Source organism: Dunckerocampus dactyliophorus, chromosome 10 (genome assembly GCF_027744805.1).
Source record: "Dunckerocampus dactyliophorus isolate RoL2022-P2 chromosome 10, RoL_Ddac_1.1, whole genome shotgun sequence".
In the NCBI taxonomy this organism is placed as follows: domain Eukaryota; kingdom Metazoa; phylum Chordata; class Actinopteri; order Syngnathiformes; family Syngnathidae; genus Dunckerocampus; species Dunckerocampus dactyliophorus.
Window position 1 is genome coordinate 24623351 of NC_072828.1, and position 17377 is coordinate 24640727.

Genomic DNA, 17377 nt, shown 5'->3' on the forward strand with positions numbered 1-17377 from the left:
ATTACCACACAGACCTTCAGTCGCAACATCTCCACATCGCCAGCTGCTGTTTGACGACCTTGCACAACCTGAAGCTCCATTGTTCCATTCAAGGAAAAAGCACCCCAGATTACGATGGGGTGCCGTGTGGGAAAACATCTCAGGTGGGATTTCCTTGTCATGCCAGTAACGTTGGAAGCCATCAGGACGGTCAGGGTTACATTTTTTTCTTATCAGAGAATAAAGCCTTCTTACACTTTTGTTTGGTGCTCTTGGGCAAATTCTAAACGGGTGATTTTGTGGCATTGAAGGAGACGAGGCCTTAGATGTTTTTTTTGTTCTTAAAATCCTTCTCTCGCAGATGCCATCTGATGTTTATTGGACTGCAATCGGCATCATTTGGGCCGAGGATCATCCGGTGTCTTGACAGACAGCCAATCAGATCTTCCGGCTCAGGGCCGGTGACCTTTTTTTGGGTCTACCACTTGACTTTTTTGTTCCATAACCCTCAGGATCTTTGAAAAAGTTTCAAATGACCATCTTTCTGCATCCGACCTCAGCAGCAATGACGCACTGCGAGAGGCCTTGCTTATGCAGCTCAACAAGCCGACCGCGTTCAAAGAAAGAAGAGCATTTTTGCCAAGATTTGGGCTTTCAAAGGTTGTGGTCTTAAAGGAAAACTGCACCTTTTTGGGGGGAATTTTGCCCATCATCCAATATCCTTATGTGAGACATGAACACGTCTTTGTTATTTCTGTGCGTTCTAAAGATATAAAAATGGATAATAAGACTTGGCTAAAAATGCACGTAATGGGAAACACTTATTCCACTTATAATGCCTTCAGGAAAGAAAATTCCAAAAAGCGCCAACAACGCTCCATTTACATATAATACAATGGCATTATTATTATTATTTTTTATTATTATTATTTATTATTATTAACATTGTTGCACCAATCAAACTACATTACTGGCATATTGACACTTTGCCACGCCACACCCCACCGGTTAGCTACTAGCCTGCTAACGACTAGCTTCACCACACAATCAGCGCCGCGCTCACAGTGCCTCAAGCCACGACCAAAACGTAACGCTACATATTGGAGCTGCTGTGTTTTTATTTTTGACTTTGGAAAACTCGATGCTAGGTGTAGGCGTTCGTTTCAGTGTTGATATGTGAAATCAGTGCGCCCAGGAAGGAAGTTCCGGTCATGCTTAAAAGGCCCAAAATACGGCAAAATATTGGGTTACATGTTATCACGAATGTACCTGTTACTACATGGTCACAGCATATATATATAAAAACCCTGTTGGAGGATTTCGGAGGTGTTTTAATAGCGTTCTTTGTAGGTGGCATAGGTGTTATCCCATTACGTGCAGTAATGAGCTGTCTCTTTATCTGTTTTATATCTTTAGAACGCACACAAAAGAGACGTGTGTTCATGTCTTACATAAGAATTGTGGATGATGGACAAAATTCCCCCCAAAAATGCAGTTTTCCTTTAAACATTTGATTAGCTGAAGAACAGCCTATTTCACTTTAATGTTTGTTTGCAATAAATTCCTTACTGCATTTTTTTTTTGTCTCACTCACATTTCTTGTTTTTGCATTTTGAAGCTCTACTTAGAACCTCAAGATCCAACAGTGCAAAATGTAAATTCTTGCAATTTTTCAACTGGTTCAATCTTGATCAGTAGTGTATAATTTTCCAAGGTGAAATTCCAGTATTTTTCAACCAGGGTGGTGGTCTCAATCAACTGTTTCTACTTGGACATCAGTCTTAAAAGTGTATTTTGTTAACTGCACTGAAGGTTTGTGATGTGTACATTTAGGATATACAATAAATTAAGGTAAAAAGATGGGATATTGTTGTAGGGCTAGGGATTCCTACAGGACTACAATCTATTTGTGGCGGTTGGGGGGGGGGTGGAAATGAGCTAATCATTTGTATAATTGGCCATGACACGTTTGCAAAAGGTGAGTAAAAACATGCAAAGCACAACAAATATGTTTAGAACTACAAATGAACTTCGCTTTTGTCGCTAAACAAGCAAGACAGTGCCACCTGTGAGTGCTTTTAGATGGGGGAGGGGCCCACATCAAAGCTTGCTGCTCGATGAGAAGGGAGATACGCGCTATCACATCACAGGTTTGGTACTCTGGGGGCGGGCATTGGTCACGAAACAGTTACTGTCTCCAGGTCAGAGCCATTCAGCCACATACGCACTTAGTATGTTTGTGCAATATTTTGGAGATTAAAGCGAATAACAGTGCAAATCATTTAAATTATTGGCTCCAATTGTGTGAGTGTACATGGTGTGATGCATGAAGACAAAATAGTTGCAAACAAGACAATGGAAAAGCAGTGAAAGCTTATCTCAGCGTCAGACATAATGACAACAATGCTTCCAACATGTCAATTTGCATTCTTACACCAAATCAGTCTGCATGAATACATTCTTGTATTTGGCCTTAATCGTTTCGCTGAACTGTTTGGAAAAGTGTGAGCTCCATAGCCAATTTTCAGACTGATTTTACACCCTACAGTCAAACCTGTCTTAGCGGCCACCTTTATAGAAGGGCCACCTGCCTATAGCAGCCACTGAAAAATCCCCCCCAGCAAATTTACATGTTATAGACCCTGTGTATAGCAGTCACCTGTCCAACGCAGCCAGCAGCCACCCATTTTGTCTCCCTTGGTCAATATCTGACCTGCATATAGCAGCCAAATTACCAACTCAAGTAGAAGCTTCATCCACGAAAAAGTTTCGTTTTTCAATCAATGAAGGCGTCGTGTGTAGACTTTAATTACTGAGTCCTAGCTCAGTCACAATCATTCACAAGATCCACACAAACTGTCAGTTGTTCCACATAAAAAAGCCGTCTTCTTTTGAGCTTGCTATTTCCTGGTCAAACATGTAACTTTAAGAGCATTTGCACCAAAACATTACCGCAAAGTAGGCTGGGAACAGGACGTGCTCCCAGCGACGCTACAATAAAAAAAAACATATGCTAGCATGCATGCGGCAGCGGGGGCAAAACTGAGTTCGGTTGTACTTAACTGAAGTATTTTATCAGTTATCAGTTATTATTAAGCCTCTAGCTTCCTTTTAGTAAGTAAAAACCTTGGCTATGATTGCACTACATTGTCATGTAGACCTACAAAGTACACTTGGAAGAACAAGAGGTGAATAAATGTATTGCAACTGATGTGAAACTGATGAGGGGTAGGATTAAATAAGCTTTGCTTCTTCCTACTCCTTTTTGGACATGCAAAATTGTGAATTGTACTATGTGATGTGCTACTGTTTGACTCATGCATGTTCAGGATTAAAACCATGAACCATCATAATAACAAGCCTAGTAGTGCGTACAACTTTTATCAGCAGTCCGCAGTGACATCTACTGGTCAACATTATAATTATTAATTTTTTTCCCCTTTTTTCCTCTACTGGTCAACATTCAAACTGGACGCCAACCTGTCTATAGAGGCCACCTGTCTATAGCGGCCACTTTTGCAGACTCCCTCTAGTGGCCGCGATAGACAAGTTTGACTGTATTTCCGGGCTGTATTGATGACTCTCCAAAAGTCTCTTCACTAGATTTGTTGCTTTTTTTAGCTAGTGTATCTCGAGGGATCTGAATACTTGCTAAATGAAATGACAAGGTCACTAAGTTGGCAACACCGAAACCTGCTGCGCCGTCGTCTTATTCTCTGGCAGACCGGGTGCGTTATAATGTGTTTATGAGCGAGTGTGAACAGGTTGCGCCTGAAGTAAATGACAAAATAGGAAATGAAAGAAGCTTTTTAGGCTAATGAAAGATATTTAAATCTGCCTTGCGGCACTGATCTCGCCTGATTAACAATATTTTACAGAAGCTGCCACCTTAAAAGCCTACTGTCATAAAAGCCATAGTCCCTGCCAAGTGACATTGTGTGCTGTGTCAGATGTTCTCATTTCAGTCTAGCTTATTCCAGGTCAGTGCAAGGTCCCAATTGGTTTTGACTGATGTGCAACACAGCGTACTGATCCTGTTGTCTTATACTGGAATTTCCCCAAGTCAAATGTCTGTGTTGTGTCATGAAGAGGCCCTCTGAGGTCAGTGCATCACTGCAATGCTGTGGTTTAGTCGACTCCAATCGGGGTGGCCACATCATACTTGCACCTCATATCTTATCCATGTCTTATTTTCACATAGATCACATCCACTTAAATTTATGTTCAATCGTAATCATTATTACCCTATCCCAGGACACCACCTGTTCATTGTTTTCCCTTTTATAATGCTGACAGGCCTCCTCATGAATATCACCGCTTCTGTCACTGCTCACTCACGTCTGATGGTTGTGACTTTACCTTTTGCTTGTGTTTTCTGTTGCTTTCACTGTCTGCTTATAGGCCTGGATAAATTTCCGCCAAACTAATTTCAGTTTTTAGTTTTAGTCGACGTTCTTGGCAACAGATCTGAGCTGTTTGGCTCCCATATTTTTATTTCAGCACATTCCCGTGGTCGGCAGCATATTTGGTGACTCTTTCTACGATCAGCAAGTGGCCTCAAGGCAGACCAATGCTCTCTCTCACCAGGTGAGTGTGTTCTTAAACAGCAGTAAAGTTTTACTGTAATTTCAGATGGGCTCTGAACTGATTCAAATTCCCCTTTTCCCAGTTGGAGCAGTTCAACATGATTGAGAACCCTATAAGCTCAACCAGCCTGTACACACAGTGCTCTACCCTTAACTATACTCAAGCCGCCATGATGGGTCTGAGTGGGAGCAGCCTACAAGACTCTCAGCAGCTGGGCTACAGTAGCCATGGCAACATTCCCAACATTATCTTAACAGGTAAGTCATGCACTTTTCTCTCCTTCTGTCAGTACTACATTAGACCAATCTTTTACGGCTTTCCATACTTTATTACCAATGTTTAAGCAAAAAGCCTTTAAATTGAGTGGTTATTCTAAACAACATTGCTGAGGCTAAAGCTTAAATTAATACATGGTTTTTATCAGTGACCACTGACAATATTTATCATCTTCCAAGCTGTGGGAATACAGTAATCCCTCGCCACTTTGTGCATTCAATTTTGCGGCTTCAAATATATCGTGGGTTTTCAAATATATATTAATTAATAAACCATGCTGTTTCGTGGTTTTCGCTATACAAGTGAAAGACCATTTACCATTTAATCAATAAATCACTCTATTTCGTGGTATAAGAAACACAGCTGCGGTTGTAACCCACAACAAGCTAAAACTCAATCCTGTGAACCCTGATTTCACTTCCTGTCCACTCGCGACTCAGCTCCTCTAACACCAGAACACATTTTACAGCAACACACACGAGTCTTATTTACAGTATGTCTAAAATGGCTTATCTGTATACTGTATTGGGTAATAGGAGTGTATAGGGGTGTTATTTCATGTCAAGAAAGCTCTAATGTTAAAAACCATATTAGAAAGGTATTTAGAACAGATTTTCTATGCTCTAACGATGAAAATATGCCATTTATAAATAAGGAATCCTACTTAGCGGAAATTCACTTATCACAGTCGGGCCTGGAACCAATTAACAGTGATAAATGAAGGATTACTGTATTGTGTTGCACTGCACTACTCTGTAATAATTTCCCACTAGTATTGTTTTTACTGACTCAGTGTCATACTTTCCACATAGAGATTGGTGGTGTTTCCATTTTACACAATTTCGGTGCCAAATTGCTACTTTTGAAACCATATCAGTGCTGATACGGTGTCCAAACTCGAAAACATACACTTTTACCAAAAACAATGCTGCTTTATTTTCACTGCATAGTGTGAGATGCAAGTTGAACAGAATGCTCATGTAAACACTTCAATAGTATAAATAAAATGAGGTCTAAGTCATAAATAAATCACCAATATGAAATAAAATTCACTACAAGTGAAGCAAAACCAGCCGCAACACAGGGAATGTGCAAAAAACTGCCCGCTTGTGTTGCTGCTTGATGTTTGTGAATGCACCTCGCTCGCTGTGACTGTGATTGATTGGTAATGAGGATATTGGGGTGCACGATATTAAGACGTCATACTGATAAATCTGATAACTTTTAAGAAAATAGCTCTTTTAACCCTTTAAAAAAATATATAAAAATCCTCCAACCAGGGGCGAGATTACCCATGCTGTGCTCTAGGTGGGTTAGGGTGAGCAATCTGGCGATTCTGTGACGTGCTGCAAAGGGCCTGTCGTGTGGGCCTTCTTCACTGTTGTAGACATTTCAGACATATTGCCATGAGGGGGTAAAAACATCAACCTTCAACACCTCAAACCTTATCAGCCACCTGAAACCTGGTTTCAATGCTCGGGGCCCGGGGCTTGTTCCTATCGCTGCGCCATTTTGAAACGTATAAACAGTCTGCCAGAGACGACCTGACTGGTAATGCAGTCTGTGATTTCATCATGAAAGTGACGGCACTGGACGACCAGCCCTTTACCATCGTTGAAGATACCGGCTTTTGTCGGCTAGTAAACCCACGGTTTGTACTTCTTTTTTTAATGTTTTGTTCATGGTATTGATGTCATGGTATTTGGTAAGGACAATTCTAAAAGTATAGTTTGTCAAATTCAACTTTGACATCTTCTTCCCTCCGGGTGTGCACAAACTACAGTTAAATCCAAATTGAAAAAATAATACACAGTCGTCCCTCGCAACATCGCAGTTCGAACATCGCTCCCTCACTCTGTAGAGGTTTTTCATGGTTGACTGTGGACTATTATTAGTCCAAAAAAATATTGAAAGACAAGTTATATGTAGTATTCTGGTCACTAGGCATCTGTACATGTTACATCGATGAGACATGACATTAGATTAGATTAAATTTAGACTGCATAGAATCAGCTATGGCGTCTTTTCGACAAAGTGAAAATTATTTCTCCTCCTATTCCGTGTGGAAGTGGTAACTTTGTTCTTTGTTTGAAACCCCTTCTTAAGTCTAAAATAAATAACTTTGAGGCTAACTAGTTAGCTCGGTTGCATGGTATGTTTAAAGTGGTGCCTGTCTCTTGTGTCCTTGCAGTGATCCCATAACCTGTGCATTACATTGCAATGTGTTGTAAAAAAAAATAGGAGTGTAAAGGTGTTATTTCTTGTCTACTGGGCTCTAATAATGGTAAAAATCGTATTTAGAAAGTCAAACACCTTTTCTATGCTCTATGAAAATATTCCATTTATTAATATTTAATCCCACTTTGTGGAAATTCACTTATCATGGTCGGGTCTGGAACCAATTAACTGCGATAAACAAGGGATGACTGTATATGAGTTATCGGTTATTGGTCTTGACAAGCAGGAAGCTATAGGTATCAGTACCGGCTTGAGAAAATACATTGTGCGTTCTTAGCGGAAATGTTGTGTTGCTGTAGAAACGTGTGTGCGATGTTGGAATTAGCGTGTTAAGGTCGGCAATAAAGGTTAAAAAGAGCGTCGGACTCTGGGTTCCTCTATCGATACTCTAGGCTCGTCTTGACTTGCGACAAAATGGAATTAGTTCTGCGAGTCATTTTGGAGTTTGAGACAACAAAATAGTAGAAGAATGTCGGCTGGGGTGAGTCACGCCAGTCGAAATAGTCAGATATTATGTTGGCTTGTCGCGTCGTCAATGTCAGATTTTCCCGCCCAGAATGCCGTTTCAATGTGGATGAAAGCCTGAAACGATAAAATACTTTCCATGTGCATAGCCCCTAAGTGATAGGAAACCATTTTCTGAGGGTATGGATTTGACCAAACAAGCAAAGATGTTTCCTGTCCCCCGCTTGATGCGACGTCCACACCCACTTGTCTCTTTGATGTCACACATTCCAGTCACAGGTGAGTCTCCGCCAAGCCTCTCCAAAGAGCTCACCAATTCACTGGCGGGCGTCGGCGACGTCAGCTTTGACGCAGACTCTCAGTTCCCCCTGGATGAGCTTAAGATCGACCCCCTCACCCTGGATGGGCTGCACATGCTCAACGACCCCGACATGGTGCTAGCCGACCCTGCCACCGAAGACACGTTCAGGATGGATAGGCTGTGACGCGACACGCCGACTGAGTGCGGCGGTGAGCAACAAAAAGAAAAACACTAACTTGTGAAAGGAGCGTGAGAGAGACCAAGGGCAGGGTTGAACCCTCTCCCTAGTTGCATGGCCATCCAGCAGTCTGACCTCGTCCTCGACTCCGTGAAAGCCCTTTGACATAATGATGCGCCACCAAAAGACAGCAGGGAAAAGGACGTCCTGTGGCATTCCGGGGAATAGCCTTGCTGTCCTTTTAAGAGATTGGCCGCTCAGCGCTTTTGCTAGCACGGCTGTGTTTACAGTGTACCATTAAATACCACATATATTCCAAAAATACACATTTGACTTTTTTTTTTTTCATATCCACTTTAAGATGATTTTGTTTATATTTGCTTGTAGCAGGAAGCTGCAGAGACATTGAACTGTACGTATCAAACCGGCCATGTTAAAGGGAGGAAAAAAAAAAAAAAACGCTGCAGGTTTTCCTGCCTGCGTCAAACAAATCGGGTAGTCTTGCAAAACAACAGCTGTCACACTCAAAGCTTTATTTTTGACAACCAAATGTTTTTTTCATCATGCACTGTATGTTTTGATGTTGTATGTACGGATATGTTCTATTTATTAGGTTAAATATTTATATTCCATTTCATATGTTTGATGCCAAAATGCTGTCAGAAGGCATAGTGTAAAATTGCACTGATGTTTTATTTATGAATTACCAATGTATTTATTTCAGTGTCTGTGTTTAAGCAACTTGTTTAATGAAGGAGTGCAAAACCTCCCCATAGTTGCTCTTCAGTGTTCGATGTGCCATACTCATTGCTGCAACCCAGAAGTGACATTGAAATCCTACCTAGTGCTGAAAAACAGCAGGCTCCAAACGCAGGGTTGTGTTTTTGTTGGGTTTTTTTGATGATCAGGTATAACTATTTAACTGGAAAGCATCATGAATTTTCTCAAAAATGTACATAAACATCACCAGACTGGTCCTTCTATGAGGGAAGGAAGCTGTCAGGTTTTTTTGTTGTTTTTTTTTAAACCGGGAAATGCTCAAATCTTAAATTTGTTTTGACGTCGTCACTGTGAAATCACCTGATTTTGCCTTACGTGAGTATTCTACTGTTAAGTGTCTTTTCGTAACTTCTTGTAACATTTTCTTGTATTTGAGAGAGGCATATCTTTTGTTCTGTCCTGTTTGTGATTTTCTTGTGTAAGGTCCGACAAATCAATGTACTGTATTTTGTAGCGGTACATTTTATAACCAAATTATTGATGTTTTATAGAGCGGGTGGAGGAAAAAAAAATGAATTATGGTGTAAATGCAGAGGAGCGCAATTATGGGGAGGCTTTTTGCTCCTTGGAAGGGAAGCTCTAACAAAAAGCTGTTTTAACATTTCCGCAGGAGGCAAACCATGCCTCCCTATGGGTGTTTTCATACAAATGTGCAATTCCTGCAACATATTTATATTACCTGTATTCTTCACATAGGAAACGTAAAATGGTCTAGTTCAGACATATTTAGCGTATTTAGATGGTTAAATGCCATTTTTCACAAGACTGGCTCATGTTGTAACCAACGTGAATGGGCACAAAATCAATCAGGGATGTAGCAGAGTCTAAAATTGTTTACAGATGTTCCAAACAAATGTTTACAAAGAGTTTCTCTGGTAACATCAGCTAACACTTGATCCAGATTCAGCAGAAAACGACCCTTGGTGGCCTTTTGTCAGAGTTTCCCTGCAATGCTTATTGCTCTGTGATCTTGAAGGCTATATTGTAATGTGTGTGTGTGTGTGTGTGTGTGTGTGTGTGTGTGTGTGTGTGTGTGTGTGTGTGTTTAGACATGCTGATCATTTGTGCTTAATTATTGGGATCAAGTCCCAGCTCCACTGAGTGGGACTCACATTTTGGTCGCTGCAGACTTTTTACTGTCGAGTCTCAGAAGCGTTGGTCTGCTGTACGTCTCCATCCAAGCTCTTCTTTGCTTGACTTGTGGTTCCTATGCAAGCGAGACTAAAACATGATAACGCTTAAAGGAAAAATCCACCCAGGGGTTCCCACATGCAGTCTGATACGTTTGAGAAGAAAAGCTGCTTTTCTAAATCAGTGGCAGCACATTGGTTCCTATAGAGCTTTATACCAGACAGTCTTTTATTTATTTTGTAAAAGCAAATACTGAGTTTATCGCTTCTGTTGAATCCCAGACTACCTTTTAAATGAAGTGATTACTGGTGTCCCGATAGAACTTTTCCCCTTCCGATACGACACTGATATCAGCACAAATCATACATGCAATGGAATCTCTGTTCACGCCCACCCGGGTTAGCATGTTTTCGGTTAGCGACGAAAATTAACGCCAAAATTTTGCCTCTGTTTTTTTACATTTTGTCATTAGCATACAGTATGGCGGCCATCTTGTCGTGTTATTAACACACTGCGTGAGTCCAGCTGGTTTCTTAATGTATTTTTTTTATCACAAAAATGACCTTGCTAGCATCTTTAGCTTGCTAACAAAATAGCAACCAGAACCGGAAAGCAGTTAAGTCTCCCGTCTTTGGTGTTGTCAGCGGTTGACTCTCAGAAATGATAGTTTTACTTGCATAAAACAATTTTAAATGCATGTAAGTGACAAATGAAAGAGATAAATGAACATTTAAGGTTACTTTTACCTTCACTGAAGTTCCCAAAGACACGATGTGGCAGCAAGATCAACACCTTCCTCTTCAACGCCACCTTCTTGGTGAGAAACACTATTGATTCAAGAAATAACTCATGGCAAAAGAGGGAAGTGTTGATCACGTTACCACATCGTGTCTTTGGGAACAGCTGCGTCAAGAATCACGTCTTCCATGAAGATAAAAGTAACCTTAAATTTTCATTTATCCCTTTCGTTCATCATTTGTATACATTTAAGGTTACTTTTACCTTCATTGAAGAAGTGACTGTTCCCAAAGACACCATGTGGGAGCGAGATCAACACCTTCCTCTTGAACACCAACTTCTTGGTGAGAACCTATTGGATTCAAGAAATAACTCATGAAAAAAAAAAGAGGAAAATGTTGATCTTGCTACCACATCGCGTCTTTGGCAACAGTTACGTCAAGAACCACGTCGTCAATGAAGGTAAAAGTAACCTTAAATGTTAATTTATCCCATTTGTTCATCATTTATATGCATTTAAATTATGTTGTGCATGTACAGCGATAAAAATGTGACTAATAAAACCAGGGGTGTTAAACTCGTTTTCACAGCGGGCCACATCACAGTTGTGGTTGCCATTAGAGGGCCGCAGCTTTGCCTGAAATGTGTGTGCAACTGTTCAAGGTTCTCTTAGGAAACGTTTTGCCTCTCTTGTAAGCAGGCTTCATCAGTTAATGCTCAAAGACTAGATAGGACAGCTCTAATCTAAGCAAGAGCTAGGCATTTATTTACTCAGGTTGAGGTATGACCTAACCAAGACTGGTTTTACTCGTTTGTGGTGCATAACAACAGTCGTTAAGACAACGAGTAGGTATTAAAACCTGACGTTACTCACCACCGACAGGCTGGTCATTGAGCACAATAAATTGGCCTTTCTTCTCTGTTGCAGCTAATGACTTGTTGCCGTCCCGTGGGAGTTCTCACGCTTTGTAAAGTGTTTGAGGGAGCGAGAGGTTTGGTTCTTCACCTCCTGCTGTATTTTGTGATGCTGCTTTAAATGCGCGATGAGGTTGCTCGTATTAAACTTCCCCAGTTCTGTGCCATCACGGGAAACTTGTGCATGACAAGTTTTGCACTCAGCTGCAACATCTTTTTTTGGACTTTTTCACCAACATCACTCCTGCTTCTTGCTAACTAGGTTTGTTGGCGCACGCTGCTGTTGTGATCACGTGGGTGCTATACAGACGCTGTTGGATAGAAGTGCTGGAGCGGAGTCTGGAATGGACTGCTTTTATCGGAGGGCTTTGATTTTAGATGCAGGCTGATATGTTCCACTACTCGTTTTTTTGCTGATATCAGACTGATATCATTATCTTGTGAGGTTGTTATCTGCACTTTCTAAAGCCACGTCCACGCTAAAACGGATATTTTAAAAGCACATTTTTTTGAATGATTTGACCTCTCGTCTACAAAAAAGCGTTTTGTTTTTTTTGTCTTTTGGAAAAATCCGTCCAGTTAACACATACTGTAGCTTTTTGGCTTGTGTCATAACAAGCGACAGTACCTCATGTATTTAAACCTTATTTGACAACAGAACATGAACTTATTAACTTACGAGGTTTTGTTTTGTTCCGTGCAGCTGAAGACCTTCATGATGTTTCCTGGGCTCTGTATAAGCGAGCGCTGATTTTAAATATAATGTACACTTGACTGTTCATCTAATACCTCACTATATTAAGGAACAGAAGCGTTACAGTGCGCAACCAAGTCAGCTGTGGTTGCTATTGGCCAATGTGTTTTTGTTTTGTTTTTTTTAACTCCACTTGTGTGGATGGAGTTTTTTTTTTTATGTGCATTTTTGAAAATATCCGAGTTGTTTTGGACATCATTGCTGTCAAAATTTGCATTTGGAAACAAGGGAATTTTTTGGGAAAATAAGGGAATCTGGTTTTCTAATAAAATTCCCTGACTTTTTGGTTTTGTGATGCAAATATACCACTTTTTTTTACTGCGTGTATTTTTGAGAGGCCAAACTCTTAACTTAAGTGGCCCCAGCAACTAACCGCAACTACGTTCCTCATCACCGAAATCCGGCCATAACTGGGCTCATGCGACCAAGTCGCAATTGATGCACTGCACTGCTGATGAAAAAATCGGAACTATCCCTTTAAGTACCAAATGTGCTGCTGTACTGTAATTTGGAATAAGTGATAATAGCTGCTGATGTTGTTCCGGCAGGCCACCCAATCAATAGTTTTCTCTGTCGAGAGTAATTATTATAGAATTTATTCTGGTAACGTGGGACCTCTGCTTAGCTCTGCTGTGGTCTCTGTGGCAATCAATCCCCAAATTGTGCACTTAAATGCATTTAACCACCAGAGGAAGATAAAGTATGACTCCAGCCTTGTTTCTTTCATCAGTGTACGCGTTCTTTTGAAATCCCTCATCCTGTCTGCTTGGAGTTGCCACGTCTTTGTCTCTGCCTTGTCCAATGTGGAGATTTCCTCTGCTTCAAACTTGACTTAAATGAAAAGATTTGTCATGAAATTAGAGATTAGAGGCATGTAGAGAACACTTGAGCTGGATTTTTCCTTTAAGGCAACAAATGTTCTTTGTGGGTGAAGCGATGTTTTCATTCAAACATACGAAACGGAACATGGACGGCCTTTGGAACTTTTTTGTAATTTTTGTCTGTTGTCATTGTACCTTGTACATATACGCTATAGTTCAAACAAAATGCATGAAAAGCCGGACAGTTCACACCTCTCAATGTAAGGCCTTGCTAGTTCCACAGGATGGGTTGGTGTAACATAGAGCTGTCACAAAGTCCAGAGGGATGCATGTAGGGTGCAACAGTTAACTCCGTTTCCTGTTTAGTGACTCTGTTACCTCCAAGTCTGTATAATACTACTTCACGACTTACCATAAAAGAATGTATTTATTGTGGCAGTATCCTGGTCGCCAAATGACACGTGGACTCGTGTCCCCGTTTGTCGTCCTGTTGCGCGCTTTCTCTTCCCGCTGTAGCGTCACCTCACCACATGCAAGCGCGTTATCTCGTAAGGAAAAAAAAAAAGCATCCGGTCCCTTCCTCTTCGGTCTCGTCTGGCAGAGATGGCAGTTTTGCACTGTTTTTTTGTTTTGCGTTGGTGGACCTGAAGCTTCTGTGTTCCAGTCAGCTGCATGACCTGATGCACATTGAGCAGATTAGCGTCCCATGTAAGCTATCACACTTTGCTCTAGCTATGCTCAAGTGACTTTTTTTTTTTTTTTTTCGACATCAGATATGATTGTTTGGTTTTTGTTTGTTTTTCTTGTATCGTTGCCTATCATGTCAAGTGTTTGGGTTTTTATTTTGTTTGTTTGTTTGTTCCTTACATGTTTTTGTGCGCAATGTTTAGTCCTCTAGTTGCTTCGCACTTTATTTGTGACTTCCTGGCTTTTGAACCGGGACTGATTTGCCTGATTTGAATGCTGACTGTTTTACACCAGATGTATACTCCGGAAATATTTTCATGTGAAAGAAAAGACTGAAGTCTCTATTTTCCTGTTGTAAACTGTATTTTGTTGTTTTTGTTTTTTTATCTGTGAAGATTTTAGGGGATGCAAATATAGAAAGGGCTTACTTTGGTGCAGCTTGTACTCTTGTGTTGCAAAGGAACGTCACTCCGAATGTAATTCTTGTCGATCGTTTAACCTCCCTCCGCACACACAAAAGTCGCCCCGAGCTGTGATTGTGTTGTAATAAAATAACAGTACAGCTGTCCCTCGCCACTTTTGCGCTTTGAATTTCGTGGTTTAACTCTATCACAGTTTTTCAAAAATATAAAAATGAATATGACATTATTAGTCAAAACATATCCATATTCAGGCAAATGTTATGTATTTTTGCTTAAATTAAGTATTTTAAAGCATAAAAATGGCTAAATGAACTGAAATTTCAAAAGCTGGATTCAAAGACGTTGATGAAATGTAGTATTCTTCACTTCTCACTAGGTGTCGGTAATGTTACTGTAATGTTCGGTGAGACACGCAAGGATCAAACTTGATCGCCGTAACAACAGGCCTTTATTGCAGGTTTGAATTGTCTCACAACAGACACAATAATCCCTAATAGAAACGCAGTCGTCACTCATGAAAAGCCGAAACTCTGAATCCATGATGTCACTTCATGCCCACCTCTCTTTAAGGTTTGCGAGGGAACACGTTTATAGTAACACACACAAGCACGAGTCTTAAATGGCTTTGTCTACTAAATTGGGTATTACGAGTGTAAAGATGACTATGAGGTGTTATTTCACATCTAGAGGGCTCTTATAATTTAAAAAAAAAACGTATTTAGAAGGTCACAAACAGGTTTTCTATGCTCTACGAAAATATTCAAATAAGGAATCATACGAAAATTGACAATCACGATCTGTTCGGAGCCAGTTAACCATGATAAACAAGGGACCGCTGTACTGCGAACCTGTCAACGTTTGCATTTGAAAATAAGTTAAAATTTTCCAGAAATTAAGGGAAATTCTAAACTTTCCACCAGAATGTCCACTGGATTTTTTTTTTTTTTTCAACACAATGGGAGGGCGTCAGGAAAGAAGAGCAAAATTTGAGAGGGTTGACGGCTATGCTGCAAACTAACTAGGAATTTAGTTCAAACGTTATGTTTTACGATGTCACAAGAGCACGCTTTATATAAGAATAACTTTGCTACACAAGATGCTTTCTGCAGGTGAGTGTGTATTTGTCTGAAAGGCTTTTATTGTGTCAGACATCGAAGGTGCTCTTCAGCTTGCATGGCGATGGAAATTCTGATCGAATAATGTGCAAGAGACACAAGTTAGGCAGCTAATACAACTTTAACTGACGTAAGGAATATGGATGACATCGTTCCTTATGATAACTTGGTAGCCAGTCAGCTGTTTGTCCTTTTTCTTTTGAGGGGGAGAAAGCTTTAGTCAGGCCGTGTATGAATTTTGCAATATTTGACGGTTGTGTTGAAAAGGTGATCGCAAATGCAAACTACAGGACGCACAGATCACCTGTCAGCTGATCTGCATGCTTTGGTTGGAGACAGGTTTTACCTGCAGGGTGTCCAAAGTTTTTCCTCTGAGGATGCAGGGAGCCACAATCCGATGTAGGTCAGCATATGCTAAGCTATCTGAACCAAACATCCCGTTTTGTGTTATAGGTGACAAAGCAAATCAGTGTAATATGGAATACTATATCTCATTGATAATTCATTTAATTTTTAGACTATAATAGCCACTGGGCCGCACGTCGGACACCCCTGATTTAGCATAACATGCACTCATCTTGCGTTAAAAGTTCATATATGGCAGGGGTGTCCAAAGTTTTCCCAGCGAGGGCCGCATTAGGTCAAATCAAAGGATATGGGGGCCCACTTTGAGATTCTACATTTTGTAAGCCAACCCAACAAGCTATATATTTTAAGAAAAAAACAACCTGACTCTCAGCTTTGTGATATCGGCGACAACACCTATCATTACTTTTTCTCCACTGGTCGTTTTTTCCATTTTTGTTGTTTTTTAATTTTACAAGTATTTCATCTGTCGTCTTGTACATTTTTTCATAATGCTGTGAATTTATTCCCATAATATTTTGACTTTATCCTTGTGTTATCACCACTTTTTCCCAACCTAATTTTCCAAAAATTGCAACTTTATTCTTTGTTTTGTTACTAATATTGCTGAAATGATTGCAGACATTTTATTTTTCTCATAGTATTATGATATGCTCATAAAATGTTTTGTCATGTTAGATTTTTTTTTTATACTAAGACTTCATTCTAACACTTTTACTTTATTCTCTAAATTACTGCTCTTTTTCCATTTTTCTTGTTTAACTGTATATTTTTCAAATATGTCATAGACCGATAAAAAACTGGCCACCTGCCACACTTTGGACACCCCTGACTTAGGGAATACCGTCTCTCGACTGAAGAAAGCAGTCGAGTGACTCTAAAAGGGCGTTCTGTGTTCTCAAGGCATGTTCTTCAGTTAGTCCTTATCACCTGTTTGTTTTAGGTCTGAATAAAAAGGTCCCTTTAATTACACACATTTTGAACTGTACAGTTCATCGAAAAGTGGACAAGGCTTCAGAAAACACAAAGTTTAAGTTCCTCTTAAAGCTTATAGTGAGAATAGCATTTTATCACTGTTGTCCTGTAAGTCGTAGTAAAAGATCTGTAGGTATTTATTTGATGCCATGTGATTCTCCTAATGTGACCGTTTGTTTATAAACTGAAAGAAAAATGTCAATTAAATCTGAATGTGGATGACACATTTTCCCTGCACATAGTCTTGATTTTCAAAATGTGCTGACTGCGATTCCTGTGCGACGTGGCAGCGTGTTGCTGTGAACGTGCATGATGGTTCAACCCTGCTGTATATTGTCTTTACTATGGTTGCTATTTTGTAATCTGTATTTCCAAGATGCCAACTTGAAAGATTATTTTGGATATGTGCATGCTTGTGAAAATGTTAAGAAGTTTGATTTCCACTAAAATCTATTGAGTTATCAAAAGTGCATGTCTGTTACTTAGAGTGCAACCTTTGGTTTTTCGCAAAATTCGGGCGTTTTATCAGCCGCAGTAATCCCTCGTCACGTTGCACTTCAAATTTTGCAGCTTCACTCTATCACAGTTTTCAAAAATATATTAATAAACCATGCTGTTTCGTGGTTTTGCGTATTAGTCACAAAATATG

General features: G+C 40.1%; 1 protein-coding gene across 12 annotated transcripts in view; it reads left to right on the forward strand.

Moving 5' to 3' along the window:
• The window catches only part of crtc1b (CREB regulated transcription coactivator 1b), a 50239-nt gene that overhangs the window by 12872 nt on the left and 19990 nt on the right, over positions 1–17377 (forward strand). For 8 of the 12 annotated variants that reach the window (XR_008572603.1, XR_008572605.1, XR_008572606.1 and 5 more), the window contains exons 12-13: positions 4480–4566; positions 4649–4823. Coding sequence is in view for 5 of the 12 variants with exons in the window: in XM_054788754.1 (XP_054644729.1) it covers positions 4480–4566; positions 4649–4823 (262 nt within the window). In the remaining 7 variants the exon portion in view is untranslated. Of the gene's footprint in view, positions 1–4479; positions 4567–4648; positions 4824–7818; positions 16951–17377 lie in introns of those variants that run through there. The other 4 variants (XM_054788753.1, XM_054788749.1, XM_054788752.1 and 1 more) reach the window with 1 other exon arrangement.